At 38.5% G+C, this 17,970-nt stretch overlaps 2 protein-coding genes across 2 annotated transcripts; one reads left to right on the top strand and one right to left on the bottom strand.

Annotated features, from left to right (window-relative positions):
* Positions 1-552: 552 nt before the first annotated feature.
* On the top strand, positions 553-2,778 carry LOC128512215 (GTPase IMAP family member 7-like). The gene is made up of 3 exons (XM_053485386.1): positions 553-771; positions 863-1,042; positions 1,372-2,778. The coding sequence occupies exons 1-3, from the start codon at positions 672-674 to the stop codon at positions 2,637-2,639; spliced, it is 1,548 nt and encodes a 515-aa protein (XP_053341361.1). The 5' UTR covers positions 553-671; the 3' UTR covers positions 2,640-2,778.
* A 32-nt stretch (positions 2,779-2,810) lies between these two features.
* Positions 2,811-16,956, bottom strand: LOC128512218 (uncharacterized). The gene is made up of 6 exons (XM_053485390.1): positions 16,765-16,956; positions 16,569-16,649; positions 15,826-15,882; positions 15,172-15,296; positions 3,982-4,071; positions 2,811-3,422 (listed from the first exon to the last, which is right to left on the bottom strand). Exons 1-6 carry the CDS (start codon positions 16,892-16,894, stop codon positions 3,291-3,293), a joined length of 615 nt encoding a protein of 204 aa, XP_053341365.1. The 5' UTR covers positions 16,895-16,956; the 3' UTR covers positions 2,811-3,290.
* Between the last annotated feature and the right edge of the window lie 1,014 nt (positions 16,957-17,970).

Raw genomic sequence — 17,970 nt, 5'->3', positions numbered from 1 at the left:
TATCTTATTAGATATCTTATTAGTATCTTATTTCTTTTTTCTTTTAGTGTGGGGTCATTCCTAATGTAATCATGCAGCAGGTAGACACACATTAATCATTTAAAATGAAAGTTTCTGTAAAAAGCATTTAAATGTGCATTATGGCAAAATGAAGAAACCCTTTAAAGTGAAGCTGGTTTGTGAAGTCTATTTTAAAATGAAGGCTATTTTTCACTTCAGGCCATGAACGATCACATTGCTGTTGACACACACATCTTATATCATTTCATACTTCCTGCTTTAAATTATACCGCTGCTATCATACACACAATATATTTTTACACTTTCATATGTTACATTTTTATTCATTTATATATTACAGTTTACACTTTCATTTTGTAAATTATTTTGTAATTTAAATTTCTCTTTAAATTCTATTTAATTTTGTATCTTAATCTCTGATTTAAATTTCAAATTTTAAAATTATTTTATTGCATCTATTTTACTCCATCTTTAGTTTAAATGTATTTTCTAGTGCAGTTTGTTCTGCAACACATACTGTGTATGGTTGTGCATACTGTATGACAAATATATTTATTTATTTATGTATTTGTATTTGACCTTTCTGGTAATAATACTTATTAATAAACTCAAATTAAAATAGTTAGTATGGTAATAATATTAGTAACCAAATGCATATGTACAGTATTATGCTGTATTCACATTTGCAGTGGGGAAGAAAATGGACAGAAGAGGAGAAGATGAAAATGGAAGAGTCTTCTTTGCTGACTGGTAAGTGCCCGTCCTCTATCAAGATCAGAATATAGTGTATTTTATATCCAGTACATTAACTATACTTCACTTTTAATGTTGCTAATTTCAGAACACAATATGGATGTTAAAACCATCATAAAGGAACTTCTAAAGACGCATGCCGCACTAGAGAAAACTGAGCAGCAACTGAAAAACACCAAGCTGGATCTAGAAAGAGCAACGAGAGAACTGGAGGATGGTACAGACCTTTACTTATCAGGCTCTGTGCCAAAATTGTATCCTCCCATCAGTAAGTGGCCTTTAATCATACTTATATTAAAGTTCTTCAGTAATACTAATAATAATATAAAATGTAGGATAATTAAGGCAATATTAGTGGTATGAACAATGAGATATTTTGTCTCAAGAATATTTGAAATGCAAAACAGTTATACATTTAATATACTGTACCTACATGGACATTGTTAGATTATCTTGTAACACTGTGTAAATGGTAATTTATGCTTTTTTTGTAATTACTGAATCAATAGGATGCCACTAATAATTCAGACATCTGCCAAATCCTGTAATTAATTTGATTGACCGTGTAGTAAATCTCTCAATATTGTCCGTTATCAGTGGGTGGAGCATCATCAAGTTCGGATTCTTCCCACTTGAGGCTGGTGCTGCTGGGAAAGACTGGGTCTGGAAAGAGTGCAGCAGTAAGCACCATCCTGGGAGGAGAGGAGGAGAACCAGGATCTCACACTTAATGCTACATCCACCCAGAAGAGTGAGAGCATACAGGTGGAGGTGGCTGGGAGGATGGTGACTGTGGTGGACACTCCTGACTGGTTCTCTCCTGGACTCCCTCTGGAGAAGCTAAAACAAGATATGGAATGTTGTGTTCGTTTTTCTGCTCCAGGACCCCACGCCTTTCTCCTGGTCATACCTGTAAAGCAGCCTACAGGAGAGGAGAGAGGGATGCTGGAGAAAATGGAGGAGATTTTTGGAGATGAATGTTGGGAGACCACTTTCATTCTTTTCACTGTTACTGATGAACTTCAGAAAAGCAATGTTGAGGAATTCATCCAATCAGGAGACCAGGAGGTCCGGAGACTTGTAGAGAAATGTGGGAACAAGTTTCACTGTCTCAACATTAAGAAGAGTGGAGATAGTTCTCAGGTCTCAGAACTGCTGGAGAAGATAGAGAAGATGGTGGAAGGAAGCAGAAAGAAGTTCTATAGCATTGAGATTTATCTGAAAACACAATCTGAGATTGAAAAAATTATTATGTTGCTTAAAGAAAAAAAGATAGCAAACGAAGTAAAAGAAATGGAAGTCAAACTAGAGCAGGAGGTCACCGGTTCTCTGAAAAAGATTAAAGGAATGATCCAGGAGCATGAAAAAGATATTACACAGCTGAACAGTCAAATAGCTGAACTGGAAAGAAAAACTAAAGAAGAAATGGATGAATCAAAAAGAGACAAATTGGAAAAGGAACTAGAAGGAGAAATGCAGAAGAGGACAAAGATTGAGAATATAATAGTGATACTAAATGAAAAGATAGAGTGGGAGAGAAAAGAGATGGAGGAGAAACTCAAACGAGAGGTGGAGGAGATCAGGAAGGCCTCTGAAGAAGAGACTGGAATGGAGGCAGAGAGAAACCTGATAAAGATCATGCGTCCTGAAATCCAGAGATATATTTCAATATATTCCAAATCAATGATGGAGGAAGATTTCAGAGAGAAGATGGAAGAAAAGGATAGAGAGCTGGAGATACTAAAACAAACCCTGACAGCACTTAGAGAAGAGACAAAACAATCCATGATGGGAAAAGAAGCTCAAGAAAGCTCAGGAGAAATTGTCTCCCTAAACAAGTTTAGAAAACGTTGTGGGAGTATATGATTACTGAGAGCTTCCCTTTGTTTGTTAAAGTCGATGAATTTAAAAATGAAGAAAATATCTTCACCTGAAGTTTTGGCAACCAGATTCATACAAAAGTGGTGCAAAAGACTTGTGTGGAAATACAGTTTATACAGTTGCTAAACTTAATTTTATCTTTCACCATCACTTTTACATCAACTTTTCCTGTAGTTCATAATTATACATATATGACATCTTGTAATTATACAAATTAAAAATGTGATCAGGTCATTTTGTGATCACACATTACAATTCCATTATCAACCAAAAACATGTATAGCTATTTTGTTTTGTAATTTTAGGTTGAAGATTTTATTAAAAATTCATGCACCAAACATACTGTATCAAACACACATATCAATAAACATTTATCAGACATGACTGATTTATTTATTTGCTAAAAATGATTATTATTATTATTATTATTGTTATTATTATTATTATTTTAATATGTCACATTTAATTTTAAAGTTTCAGTAGATTAATTAAAAAAAACGTTTTATGAATGTTTTTCAATAATTTACTATTTTGCTCTCTTGTCTGTGCACACTGGAGAGATCTTAAGCAATGGGACTCCAATTTCTAAGAAGCACCAAAATCCAAAACTTCAATGTGGTTTTGGTTGTGTGGTGTTTAATTCAACCTCTGGGCTGCTTTCTCACAAATCCATCCTTCAACCTTTCCACTGAGGTCAGCTGTTGCACCCAAGGGCTCACATTCAGACGTTTCTTCCTCCTCATCCTGATCATCCTCCATATCATAATCCTGAAAATAATAAAATTGTGTTTACACTTATAAAGATGCTGCATTATTCATACCTTTAAAAAAGAAAAAAAACATGGGACTGCTGGAATGTTTTCTTATTTTATATGATAAACTGTATAATGGTGAACAAAAATATAGGCATTTAAACAGCCTTGAGTTTTAAGGGAATTTTGGGTAAAGAACGTTGTAAAGTTTTACCTGTAATTTTTTAGACAAAGGAAAGGCTTTCTACTTTGCAGAGTTTAGTAACATTAAAATATCTATTTCAATGTCTTATTACCTTTAGGTAAAGAAAAAAAGAAGCACTTGTCAGTAAACAACTGTATGGTTTAAGTGATGACATAAGGTAATTTATTTAGCAAAAATTCCACAACATTTAATATAACAGTACAACCAGTCATGGTTTACAATGCAGCAATCTAGTACATTATAAAGTGTTTATTTCTAAATATTGCCAACATTACATGTTGTTGTAAGATGTCAGAATGGATATCATGGTGTAAATAAGAGTATATAGCTTATGATATAGTATAGTAATAATTCCCATAAATAACATTACCTTTAAGTTTTTGAAACCATCTCCAGAACTATGGAACTGGCTCATTTTCACCAGCATGAGCTTTCCATTGATCCGTGATTGCAGCCAGTCCTACACACTCACACACACACACACACACACACACACACACACACACACACACACACACACACACGTACACTGATAATTCAGTTCATTTCTATAGAACTTTTACAATCGTCATTGTCATGAAACTTTATTGTATATTTATGTACAGCACCAGTCAACGGTTTGGACACACCCTCTAGTTTTATATTTTTTGTTTTGTGATTTATTTTAAATCACAAATTTAAAATAAGGTTGCCCTTTCAAATCATGCGTTTTGAAAGTGTTATTGTTCTTAGTTGTGCATTTTTATTAAGCAGTTTCCCTCTAGGATTAATAAAGTTCTTTGAATCTTGATTTCATAACTATAAAATAAAACAACAGTTATTTGTTATTTTAGGACACAAAGGTCAGCAGTTCTAGAATAGTCCTTGCCGGAACACTATTATCAAGTGCATTTGTAAAACCCAAAACTTACCTCTGCTGCAGAGGAGAAGTTCATTTAGAGTTACCAGCCTCAGAAATCACCAATTAACAAACAGCATCTCGGATTAGAGCCGTTATGAAGGATTTACAGAGCAGAAGTAGCAGAAACATCTCAATATCAACTGTTAAAAAGAGATTATTGTGTATTCTGGACACCTTCAACATTGTTTTACAGTGTAAAAAAAAAAAAAATCAGGTAAGACTTTCCGAATTAGAATGTCTGTCCAAACTTTTGCCTGGTAGTGTATATATTTTAAGCATGTACTGTAACATTTTTACAATAGACAGAAAGCTTGCCAGCATGCACTATATATATATATATATATATAGTGAGTGTCAGTAATGCACTTAAAACCTAAAAGCTGGCTAACAATCGATAAAAAATAACGGAAGAAGAATCCAACCAAATCCTCAGAATTCACAGAATCCTTAGACACATGAACACACACTGAGTCACTTGGATCCGGCTGTTTTGCAGCGCTATGAGCCTGGCGGATCTTCTGAATCCCACAGTTCACGTGACTCAGAGGAATCAGTAGCTGTGATTTTGAGTCTCTTATGTTTCCGACTGTGCAGGAGGTTTTCTTAAACAACTCATCTACTTGTTCCTAAAATTAATAGGTAGCAACTATTCAGAACAACTGAATGGTTCAATTTTCAGCCTGTACTTACATATAATGAGGATGAGGGATGAGGAGAATTACTGAGTTGTACTTGGCATGAAACATAAAGACATTCAGTTTGTACAGTACTTGGAGCTCGCCCATGTCAGGTTATTTTTTTTCTTTTTCACATTTTTTTTCCTTCAACAGATTTTTTCCCTGAACCATGTCTGTAGGTGCATGTTATTCACAAGTTCTGACGCGTGTCTTTAGTTACACAGTGTCACTGACGACATCAGACGTTTCGTTGATTTCTTTGTCTCTTGTTTATTTTCAACATCAAAAACAACGGTTGTTACAGTTTCTTGCATAAATCCACTGTAGTCACGACAAGTCGCTTGCTGTGTTCTGTAGCTTCGATAGATTACAGTTACAACAACTTATTTTACTGTATTCCTTTTAGCTTACTGTCTCACGTTATCACGGTCAAAAGCTTGTGTGCTCCACACCTTTCTATATCCTTCCGTGTCTTAACAACAACTACAACTAACATGCGTGATAGACATGGAACTGCATAACTGTGGGGTGATGTCACAGAACAACACATGAAATGATGTCACAATACAAATTATATGTATGATACTTGATGCTTAATGCTTAACTAATAAACTGAAATAAGATAAACATAACAACAAATCACAAGAATGAAATATGGCCCTTACATTTCCAGCCCCTAGTTGACAGGCAGGAAGACTGACAATTACACACATTTTTTGTTTTGTTGTTTTTTTCTTTTTTTTACAATTGGGCCACAACATTTACTATTGGATTAAAATTTGAATTAACTTTCTTAACACTTTAGAATTAACTTTCTTAACACTTTAAACATTTTTTTTTTTTTTTAACGGTTTAACTTAAGGTATTCATATTGCTGCGTACCAAATGAAAGGAACATGACTACTTTATAAGGTAATTAACAGTCCATTTCACATATCAGGCACAGCTTATCGATGGGTCTTTCCAGGGTACTGGTTTTAGTTTTGACCAGTACACGCCTCACAAGTCCTTTTTTATCAGGGAACACTTTCGTGATCCGTCCGACGACCCATGAATTTCTTGGAGAAGACTCATCAATTATTAGAACTACGTCTCCAATCGAGAGGTTTTTTCTCACCTGAGACCATTTTTGGCGCTCCTGAAGCAAGGGCAAGTATTCACGCACCCATCGCTTCCAGAATAGGTCGGCGAGATACTGAATTTGCTTCCACTTGCGACGTGCGTAAGTGTCCTCTTTTTTGAAAAGACCAGGAGGCAAGTTTGGCTGTTTTTTCATCAGCAGCAGGTGGTTAGGTGTCAGGGGCTCCAGGTCTGTGGGATCGTCTGTAGCGGTGGTAAGGGGACGGTCATTTATTATAGCTTCCACCTCACACAAGAATGTGTGCAAGCTCTCATCGTTTAGTGTTTGTTCTTTTAATACAGACCTCAAGATTTTTTTAACTGACCTTATCTGCCTTTCCCATATTCCACCGAAGTGAGACCCAGCAGGAGGATTAAATATCCATTGTATCCCCTTTTGCATGAGGACGCCTTCAATTTTTGACTGATTCCACTGTTGGATAGCTTTACGCAATTCAGTCTCAGCGCCTATGAAGTTTGTTCCATTATCACTTCTCATAACTGACACCTGGCCTCTTCTGCACATGAAGCGTCGAATAGCATTTAAGCAGGAGTCTGTATCTAATGACTGCGCGACTTCAATGTGCACGGCTCTTGTTGTCAGACAAGTAAACAATACGCCATATCTTTTAACATTACTTCTACCCCGTTTGACCTCGAAGGGTCCAAAATAGTCTACCCCTACGTTAGTGAACGGTGGGTGATCTGGTGTTATTCTATCGCGTGGCAGTTCTGACATTTTTTGTTCACTATTCTTCGCTCTGATCTTTCTGCATGTCACACAACAGGACAGAAACTTTCTCACAAGGGAATTTGCTGTCGGAATCCAGTATTTCTGCCGCAATTTTGAAAGCATATAATTCCTTCCACAATGTCCGACCTGTTCGTGAGTGTTTCTTAAGATTAAAGTTGTAATGTGTGAGTCTTTGGGTATAATGACAGGGTGTTTTGCATGCTCAGGCATTGCAGACCTACCAAGACGTCCTCCTACTCTTAGCACTCCATCCTGCAGTACTGGATCTAGTTTGGAGAGACAACTGTTTCCTTTTACGGAAGCATTACCCTTTTGTAACATGGAAATTTCGTCTTTGAATTTTTGGTTTTGAACGAACTTAATGACTTCGTTTTCTGCCCTTGTTAAGTCCTTAATTGTTAGAGACTTATGGTTTTCTATTATTGAGTTGTTTGCCTGTCCCTTAATCCTTTTCGTTCTCTGTTTAAGCATGTCTTTAACGCAAAGAATCCAGGCAACGGATCTTTTTAACTTATACCAGTCGGAGTGATAGTTAATCAGTTTACTCACGGCATCTGTGCTCTCTGTAGTTTTTACGAGATTCGCTGAGGCTGAGTGTTTAATCTCAATGTCATCCTCTTTCGTCGACAGATCGTGAATGTTTTCAGGCCATTTACTCTCTGGTGTTTTAAGAAAGGGCGGACCATGGATCCAATTGTTGTTTTTCATGAATTTTTCACAGGAAACTCCTCTGGAAGCAGCGTCGGCTGGGTTTTTTAAAGTGTTGACGTACCTCCACTGCTGTGGCTTGGTTGACTCTCGTATGATGGAGATTCTGTTAGCAACAAAGGTTTTAAAGCGAAGTTTTTCATTAACAATGTATCTCAAAACAGTTGTGCTGTCGGTCCAAAACACAGAGTCCAGCAGTTCTATTTCCAGTTGACCTTTCAGCATTTTGTCGTTGTTTACGGCGACCACTGCCGCTGTCAATTCCATTCGGGGAATAGTAGTTTGTTTCAAGGGCGCTACGCGAGAATTCCCCATCATGAATGCACAGTGTGTAAGTCCATCAGCATTTACTAACCTAATATATGAGACAACTCCATATCCCATTTCACTTGCATCTGAGAAGTGGTGAAGTTGTGCTGTATTTGTGACTCCAAAGTCAACTGGTTTTACGCATCTTGCTACACTAAACTCAGACAATTGATGCAACTCGTGTAGCCAGGCCCTCCATCTTTTTATAAATTGTTCGGGAATGTCATCGTCCCAAGCGAGTCTCTCTTTACATAACTGCTGCATTAAGATCTTAGCTGGCAGTATGACTGGTGCAAGGAAGCCTAAGGGGTCATAAATTGAACTAGTGACTGACAAGATTCCTCTTCTAGTCACAGGCCGCTCTTTTAAACTAACCTTGAACTTGAGCGTGTCTGAATTGATACACCACAGCACCCCTAGAGCCCTCTCAACAGGGAGTACGTCTTTACTCAGATCTAAGTCCCTCATGTCTTTAATTCTCTCACCCTCAGGGATGGAAGCTAGCAATGTACGACTATTACTTGCCCACTTGGTGAGGTGAAACCCTCCACTTGCGCACAGTTTGGTGAGATTACTATATAGCGCAACTGCTTGACTATGACTAGAGACAGACTTCAAGCAGTCGTCTACATAAAAGTTTTTAAGTACTGTGTTGACTGCCTCGGCAGATGCATTGCTGCGGTTTTCTTCTGCTGTTTTCCTAAGGGCGAAGTTAGCTACACTTGGAGATGATTTTGCACCAAACAAATGAACAACCATTTTATACTCAACCAAGTCCTGACTCACGTCTCCGTTCGGCCACCACAGGAAACGCAACAAGTCTGTGTCCTTTTCCGGAACTCTGACCTGATAGTACATGGCTTCCACGTCTGCCATCATGGCAACTTCTTCTTGTCTAAAGCGTGCGAGCACCCCAATGAGTGAGTTTGTCAGGTCGGGTCCCTGCAGAAGCTCGCTATTTAATGATATTCCCTGATAGCTAGCAGCACAGTCAAAGACTACCCTTAGCTTTTTCTTTTGAGGATGGTACACACCATGGTGAGGTATGTACCACACCTGCCCGTCTTGTCGACTTAGGTGGGGTGTGGGGACCTTGACTGCATGACCCTTCTCAAACATGTCATTCATGAAGTTTAAATACTCTTTGTGAAAGGAGAGGTTATGCTTAAACTTCCGTTTGAGGTTCAGTGCGCGCTGCATGGCTGCGCTTCGGTTATTGGGCATTTGAATAGCTGCTTTCTTAAATGGGAGACCGATGTAGAAGTGATTATCGGTAAATTGCAGGGAGTTAGTTACAGAGTCTAAAAACTGATAGTCCTCTTGTGACAGCTCAGCTTTGTCATCACAGTTCCGTTCAGGAAAATCATGGTTGTACTGTTGTATCAGCATTTGTTCCACACTTTCGATGGAGACTCTGTTGACTGCAACGCTCACTTGCTCATTGTCACATGTGCCTTCCTCGACCGACTCTCGAAGAGGTCCATTTATGGTCCATCCAAGAGCAGTCTTTACTGCATATGGCCCATTGTGCCTGCTGTTAATTACTCGCCATGGTTCTAGGAGCCTGTGCTCTTTGTTACCTATGAGAATTTCAACTCCAGCATTAATGTAAGGCAGTTTTACTTCGCTGAGGTATGGCCACTTATCAATGTCGTGCTGTTGTGGAATATTTTCCACTGAGACTGGGATACTCTTTTGTGTGAACACTTTGGGGAGTTCAACAAAGGTGTTTTCTTTCAGACTGCTAACCTCTAGATCAGTAAGCACGTAACTTTCTACTTGTTTCTTCGCGTTCATGGTGCTTAACATGATGTCAATTTTTTTACCTTGTACGTTTAATCGCCTTGCTAGTGACTCTGTACAAAAGGTAGCAGAGCTACCTGGGTCCATAAAGGCGTATACTTTTACTGTCTTGTTGCCTTTCTTGGACTTTATTTTAACAGGTACTATGGAGAGAATACAGTCATCTCCAGCCCCGATACACGCACTCGTTTCGTGACTCGCTGTAACAGGCAATGTTTGAACTGGTTCGGTTTCGTCAGCCTTTACGATCGCTTGAGCTGTGTCTTTTGCTGCAATGTGTAGCATGCGAGGATGTTTCTTTGAGCACAACTGACATGTAATTTTCTTCGTGCAGTCTTTGCTTAAATGTCCTTTTACTAAACAGCCAAAGCAGAATCCATTCTTTTTTAGAAAGTCCAATTTGACCTTATATGTCTCATTGTTAAACTTGTGGCATTCGTCTAGGGTATGATCTTGCTCACAGGATGCACAAGGTTTAGTGAAGGCACTAATAACTAATGCACCACTACTCTTTACTGTGATTGAGTCTCTATGATTTTTACCAACCTGTTTTACGCCGGTCGCAAAGCTGCTGCCCCTCTTTTCTTCAGTTTTTTGCTTGAATCCTGGAGAGGATTTGCTGCTGTGTTTTTTACCACTAGTCGTTGTACCACTAGTCGAAACGTTCAGGTCTCCAAAAAGTGGGTTAGACATTGCCTTTGCTTCCCGTTCTACGAATTTCATCAGCTGCACGAACTTAGCTGTTTCTTCATTGCGCTCTTCGTACTCGTATACGTGGCTTCTCCATTTTTCACGCAATTTGTAGGGCAGTTTTGAGGCAACACCTCTCAAGTTGGTAGCATTGTCTAGCTCATCCATGTAGTTAATGCTTGACATGGTATTGTAACATTCTACTAGGAACAGGGAGAAAGTTTTTAGCGACTTTCCGTCCTCTGACTTTATTTCCGGCCAGTTGAGTGCCTTTTGCATCAGCGTTGTAGCGATTATTTGTCTATTTCCGAAATTGTCATGTAACAGTTTCATAGCCTCTGCGTAGCCACGATGTTCTGGCATGAGCAGGCAGCTTCTCACTAGGTTCTTAGGCTGTCCTTCAGTATACTGCTCGAGAAAGAACAGCCTATCATGATTGCTATCAGTGTTGGTTTCGATGGCGTGTTTAAAGGCTCTTACGAAGGACGTGAACTCAAGAGGGTCACCATAGAATGGAGGAACGTTGCGCGAGGGTAAGGAATGTTGCCTCTGACTCTTTGCAAACATTTCTGTAAGATCTGCCTGAAGTGGCATCCTACCCTGAGGCTCCACTATGTCAGTGTTGTAAAGTGAGTGTTCGTTACCTTGGGTGGGCCGTTCCATTAGGGTGCTTGACATTATGGGTTTGGCACTCACTGGGATGCTTAAGTGGGTTGCTCGGAGGCGTGATGGCAGCTCGAGGTATTCCGTTGCCGAACTGTGGTTGCAGTGGTCGTTTTGCTCTGGTTCCGAGGGGCGTGCACCACTCGTTTCGACGACCACGCTCCGTCTGGCAGGATGTTGTTTTTTGCGGTTCTGGTAAGAATTTAGTTCAGCATCGGCCATTGCAAGCGCCGTTTCCATTTCCAGCCTTTCCTTTTGTGCCTTTAATTGTGCTTGTTTAGCCTTTAGTTGTGCTTCCTTAACCTTTAGTCTTGCTTTCAATTGCTCTTCCTCAGCCTTTAATTGTGCTTCCTCAAGCTCCAGCGCCTGCCGATCTCTCAAAGTTGCTGCTTTAGCCAGCAAAGCTGCTCTGTTGGCTTCTGCCTTTTTTAGTCGAGTTTCGGATGCTGCTGACGTTAAGGACCTCTTGGATGCCGCTGACGTTACGCTTCCTTGCCTTTGGGGGGCGGGCGTCTTACGCTCCGCCATTGACACACTGTCGTTTGGCGAAACTCCATCGTCAACTGTTTGAGACAGCTTAAAGCGATTACTAGTGTCCGCGATCCACGACTCCACTCTTATCATGAATTCTGTGCAGCGCGTTAATCTAGGGTGATACCAGTGGTGCTGATCGGTTTCACGCTCTTCATCCTTTGCGCACGATCGCACTGTTACATTACTTTCAATAAAGTCATTTAGCAGCGCTTTGTATTGGCGGCGCTTGGCTTTAACGTCATGCAAATTACAAGCATTGTCCATAAGCGCCTCTAGTTCATTGTATAATACAGTCAACTGACTCCACTTGCCTTCTCTGGCGCTCTTCAGTTCGTCGAGCACCATCACCTGCTCAGATTCGGCGATAGCGGCGTTGTCCTCGCCGTGTGACATGGTGAAGTTTAAGGCAGGCAAGTCCTCTTCTCGCTTTCGGTTTCGGTTGATGCGCGTTTTTGAAGTCGCACGCGCGCTCTTCACAATCTTAAATCACTTATCTTCATTTCTGCGGCGGAGCCAAGCTTTTGACTTTAATGTAGGTGCATGTTATTCACAAGTTCTGACGCGTGTCTTTAGTTACACAGTGTCACTGACGACATCAGACGTTTCGTTGATTTCTTTGTCTCTTGTTTATTTTCAACATCAAAAACAACGGTTGTTACAGTTTCTTGCATAAATCCACTGTAGTCACGACAAGTCGCTTGCTGTGTTCTGTAGCTTCGATAGATTACAGTTACAACAACTTATTTTACTGTATTCCTTTTAGCTTACTGTCTCACGTTATCACGGTCAAAAGCTTGTGTGCTCCACACCTTTCTATATCCTTCCGTGTCTTAACAACAACTACAACTAACATGCGTGATAGACATGGAACTGCATAACTGTGGGGTGATGTCACAGAACAACACATGAAATGATGTCACAATACAAATTATATGTATGATACTTAATGCTTAATGCTTAACTAATAAACTGAAATAAGATAAACATAACAACAAATCACAAGAATGAAATATGGCCCTTACAATGTCCCTTTAGGGGCTTCATACTTAACAGATGCAGATATATACACAGTATATGTGTGTATATATATATATATAGATATATATATATATATATATATATATATATATATATATATATATATATATGTACAGTGGGGCAAAAAAGTATTTAGGCAGCCACGAATTGTGCAAGTTCTCCTAATTAAAAAGATGAGAGAGGCCTGTAATTTTCATCATACTGTAGGTATACCTCAACTATGAGAGAGAAAATAAAATAAAAAAAAATATCCAGAAAATCACTTTGTAGGATTTTTAAAGAATTTATTTGCAAATTATGGTGGGAATTAAGTATTTGGTCAATAACAAAATTTAATTTCAATACTTTGTTTCATACCCTTTGTTGACAATGACAGAGGTCAAATGTTTTCTGTAAGTCTTCACAAGTTTTTCACACACTGTTGCTGGTATTTTCACCTATTTCTCCATGCATACAGTATCTCCTCTAGAGCAGTGATGCTTTGGGGCTGTCGCTGGGCAACATGGATTTTCAACTCCCTCCAGATTTTCTAAATCTGGAGACTGGCTAGGCCACTCCAGGACCTTGAAATGCTGCCTACGAAGCCGCTCCTTCATTGCTCGGGCAGTGTGTTTGGGATCATTGTCATTCTGAACGACCCAGCCACATTTCATGTTCAATGCCCTTGCTCATGGAAGGAGGTTTTCGCTCAAAATCTCACGATACATGGCCCCATTCATTCTTTCCTTTACACGGATCAGTTGTCCTTGACCAATTGCAAAAAAAAAAATCAGCCCCTAAACATGATAAGTCTCCTATGCTTCCCAGTAGGTATGGTGTTCTTTAGATGCAACTCGGCAACAAGTTGAGTTTTTACCAAAAAGTTCTATTTTGGTTTCATCTGACCATATGACATTCTCTAAATTCTCTTCTGGATCATCCAAATGCACTCTAGCAAAGTTCGGACAGCCCTGGACATGTACTGGCTAAAGCTGAGGAACACGTCTGGCACTGCAGTATTTGAGTCCCTGGCGGTGCAGTGTGTTACTGATGATAGCCTTTGTTACTTTGGTCCCAGCTCTCTGCAGGTCATTCACTAGGTTCCCCCGTGTGGTTCTGGGATTTTTGCTCACAGTTCTTGTGATCATTTTGACCCCACGGTGTGAGATCTTGCATGGAGCCCCAGATCGAGGGAGATTATCAGTGGTCTTGTATGTCTTCTATTTTCTAATAATTGCTCCCACAGTTGATTTCTTCACACCAAGCTCCTTACCTACTGCAGATTCAGTCTTCCCAGTCTGGTGCAGGTCTACAATTTAGTTTCGCGTGTCTTTTGACAGTTCTTTGGTCTTGGCCATAGTGGAGTTTGAAGGTCTGTAAGAGCCAGAAATCCTGCTTGTTTGTACATGACCAAATAATTATTTTACAGAGGAATTTACCAGTTAATTCATAAAAAAATCCTTTAATGTGATTTTTCTGGATTTTTTTTTCTTAATTTCTTAAGAATTCTTAAGTAATTCTGAATTACAAACGGGTTTTGTTCCGGGAGCACGTTTTTAAGTTGGATTTGTTCTTAAAGCTGACATGTTGAGTCTTGTATGCCTTTAACATGAATCTGCAATGTAAAGCATACCCATTCACTTGATCAAATCTCTGTGCCCTTCCACCACACTGCCATCATGCGGCCAAAACCTGTAACTACTGGACGACTAAGGAAATTCATCTCAGTGAAACGTAACGTAACAGTGTTGTCTCTGCGCCTTTAAATGGCAAGAGAATCCCGGACGTGATTTTGTCTCAGAGCTGTTTTCCACTGTATTGGACTGTGAATTTTTCAAAATTATTATTATTCACCATCAGAACAATTTTACAGGACAGCTATTTTCTATCAATGTGCATTCACACTGAAAATATTGTATATAATTGTAAATATTGGTGCACTGCAGCATCTATATTTTGTAAAATACACCTGAGCTACTTTCGCAATTTCTTTTGCATCTACAGATTTTTGTAGAACTACGATTTGTTCGTATCTGCGGAAATTCATAACTCAGGGTCAGGGATTACCTGTAATATATTTTTTTAGTTGCACCCAAAAACCTTTGTTTACAATACCTCTGACCAAAAGACATGTTCTTGCAGATATGCAAATTGTATGCAAATTTTACTCAACCAAATATATGTGTGTAATCAAATAAAAAAGCAGATGTGGCTTAATGTAGAAACTGCACTAGTCATCATAACTACCACAAACGACACTTCTTCATTTTAAAAACAGTATCTGAAAGAAGCATGGATGTTGCAATAAAGTCTGTTAATGCCAGCATTTCACATATTGAACTATATGTTTGTGTGTGAAAGAGAGGGTCACATGTGTATGCATACCATGTTGGATTTTGTTACAGTTGCGAGGTCGGCCGTCCTCTGAGCACAAAACCTTTTAGCTGTGTGACAGTCACCTGGGTTACTCCAGAACAAATAGAACTTTTCAGCATGGAGATGCCACATGTCTGAAAGATCACATAAGAGTCCACATGATGTTTTCTAATATGCATTTTATGGCCACAAATATGTGGACACCTGATCAGTCACACCTATAAGACCTTTTTCAAAATTCCATTCCAGATTTAGTCCCTTTTGCTGTTATAAGAAGCTCCACTCTTCTGGGAAGGCTTTACACAAGATTTTGAAGCCTGACCGTCGGGATATGTGATCATTCTGTCACAAAAGCATTAGTGAGGTCAGGAACTGATGCTAGAAGGTTGGTGTGCCCATACATGTTCTCATTAAGACTGTGGTCAAGGCCACACACAGAAGGAATTTTCAGGTGTCATTCATCATTACAGATAATTGGGATTAGGTTGTTTTTGAAATAGAAAGTTAGAACAATAAATTAAGGCTCGTAATGATGTGAGGGTGTGATGGTCTGGTGTTCATATACTTTTGTCCATATAATGGTAAAACTAGTTAAACACATTTAACATGTTCATGTATTAATGACAATACATTACCATTATGTTAAGATAATTAGAATGGTACCTAGGGTAGACTTCTGGTTGGTCAGTACTTCTGTATGACTTTGTCTAAAGTGATAGTCTACAAAAGAACAAATGACAGTTTAATGACAAATGACAGAGTTAAATTCTCCCAAACTTTGCAGCTGTATTTGGACATAAAACTGAAGTAGGTAATATTTTCATTTATTAAGAGTGAATATAATGGAAGCCATGTGAAATGAATGTTCCATCAGATATGGTTTTTAGCCTGTGGTCTACAAAATGTGTGCTGTATAAAGCAGTGGCTCTGGTAGGAAGTGACAAGCCAATTATTTTATATTTGAAAGTTTCACAGAAGCAACCACAGGAGCATCATGACATGAGCAGTTTAGAGACCGCTCAGAATGAGGGCACCAAACAAGGCAAAAGAATGGCATTATTGAAGGACAGGAGATACTTGGACATGAATTCATTCCAATGGAACATAGGGATAATTTAACCAAGTTTAGAGGTGACTATGCATTATATACAGTATGCACCTACTATTTAAATCTGCACCTCATATCTATTTATTTTTGTGTTACTATATTCATTCCTTAAATTTTATATAATATGCTATATATTATGGGTTAATTCTAAGTAATATATTGATAATTAGTCACCCTACTACAGCCAAGCAGCTTGAGCAGCACAGATTCTGGATGTTGTGGAGTGTATACCACTATAGTCAAACACATTGTACAAACACATGATAAACACATGGCAGAAAAATTAAATAAAACTTACAATGTATCCCAGTGACCAAAAGGATGGTGACCAGTAAGAGGATATTTATGATGAACAATAGTAGAACAATAATCTTCTTTCCTAAATTCGAAAGGTAATTGATGTAACATACAGAAAACCACAACAGTAGATCTGACATTCACGAATTTGTTTATTTGTTCCATTATCTGTACTCTACCATCTACCCTTTTCTTACCTGAAGCCTTTCTTGCAGCTACTGTTGGTAATTGTTGCAGAGACTGATATATGTCTTCAGTTTTTGGCAGTTCCTCTGAATTATCATACACATTTAGTGATCTGGAATGTTTCTGCTGCATTTCCATCATCCAAAAATATAAATGTTAATGACCAGATAAAGAGACGAAGGAACCCAGAACTTCAGGCAAGCCTAGAGAGTTTTTAATTTTGTGGTGAAGTGTAACCCTATATACAGCATTTTATAACTTCCCAGACACTAACACATCACAAATACAAACCATACTTCCGATTAGTTATAGTTTCAGTTCCCTAATAAAAAAAAATAAAAAAAATAGTTTAAATCACAAGCATGCATTTACTGAAAAAGAAAAAAACTGCTGTATGTATTATATACTCAGTGATGTGTGATAAAATTTCTTGTGAATGATATTGTAAAACCTATTGACTTTTACAGAAGACTTCAAGCACGGGATGGTGATGAGACTCTTAGCCACAGTAAAACATTTAAATGGTGTAAACGTTCTAAAGAAGCTTGTACATCCGTGAATGACGATCCTTTCCGTCCTGAGGTGACTTGGAGCCCATTGCAGTCGTTTCTATGAACATTCAGTAAGTAAAATGCCTGATGTTTGTATACTGATGCATAATTTGTCACCAACTTGCCACAAAACAGTGGTCTATCTGTGCGAACTGTACACACGATCATTCACAAACACCACTTTTACATTTCAAACTCGGCTGAAAATGACTTCCCCATATACCCTACAGTCTTCACCTCATTCCAAGTTATTTTCACAAATTATTGGCAAGACCAAGAAAAGCTCTTTTGCAACTTGTGGGTAATTTGTAGATTTTTAAGTGACAGACAATCTGTGTTAAAAACGAGGACAGATATTCAGCTTATACTGTAGCATACAGTATATATGCAAGGATTACAAGGAAGCCATTGTGAATAGAGTAGATTCCTTACTATAACTGCACAGGGTACAACACAATTAAATGTCCCTTCTAATGGTGCATAAAAATAGAATAAAATGAGTAAAAGATAAACATAAATATAAAAGAGCAAAATAAGGGATCAGATATTATGACATTCAAGCAGCTGAGGCTTTCATTCAAACGTAGGCTTTAAATTTAACAATAAAAATGTAAATGAGGTATTGCAAATTACAGTATTGGACATTTCTTTGCTGAATAGCTGTTT

The sequence above is a fragment of the Clarias gariepinus genome, chromosome 24 (assembly GCF_024256425.1).
Source record: "Clarias gariepinus isolate MV-2021 ecotype Netherlands chromosome 24, CGAR_prim_01v2, whole genome shotgun sequence".
In the NCBI taxonomy this organism is placed as follows: Eukaryota; Metazoa; Chordata; class Actinopteri; order Siluriformes; family Clariidae; genus Clarias; species Clarias gariepinus.
Note: the sequence above shows the minus strand (reverse complement) of the source record. Positions and strands in the feature narration are given on the sequence as shown.

Coding starts and splice junctions, on each gene's coding strand:
- LOC128512215 (XM_053485386.1), top strand. CDS start 672: ATGCATATGTACAGTATTATGCTGTATTCACATTTGCAGTGGGGAAGA. Junction 772..862: donor AGAGTCTTCTTTGCTGACTG/GTAAGTGCCCGT, acceptor TGCTAATTTCAG/AACACAATATGGATGTTAAA. Junction 1,043..1,371: donor AAAATTGTATCCTCCCATCA/GTAAGTGGCCTT, acceptor GTCCGTTATCAG/TGGGTGGAGCATCATCAAGT.
- LOC128512218 (XM_053485390.1), bottom strand. CDS start 16,894: ATGATGGAAATGCAGCAGAAACATTCCAGATCACTAAATGTGTATGAT. Junction 15,297..15,825: donor CAACCAGAAGTCTACCCTAG/GTACCATTCTAA, acceptor GTGATCTTTCAG/ACATGTGGCATCTCCATGCT. Junction 4,072..15,171: donor CTGTAACAAAATCCAACATG/GTATGCATACAC, acceptor GTGAGTGTGTAG/GACTGGCTGCAATCACGGAT.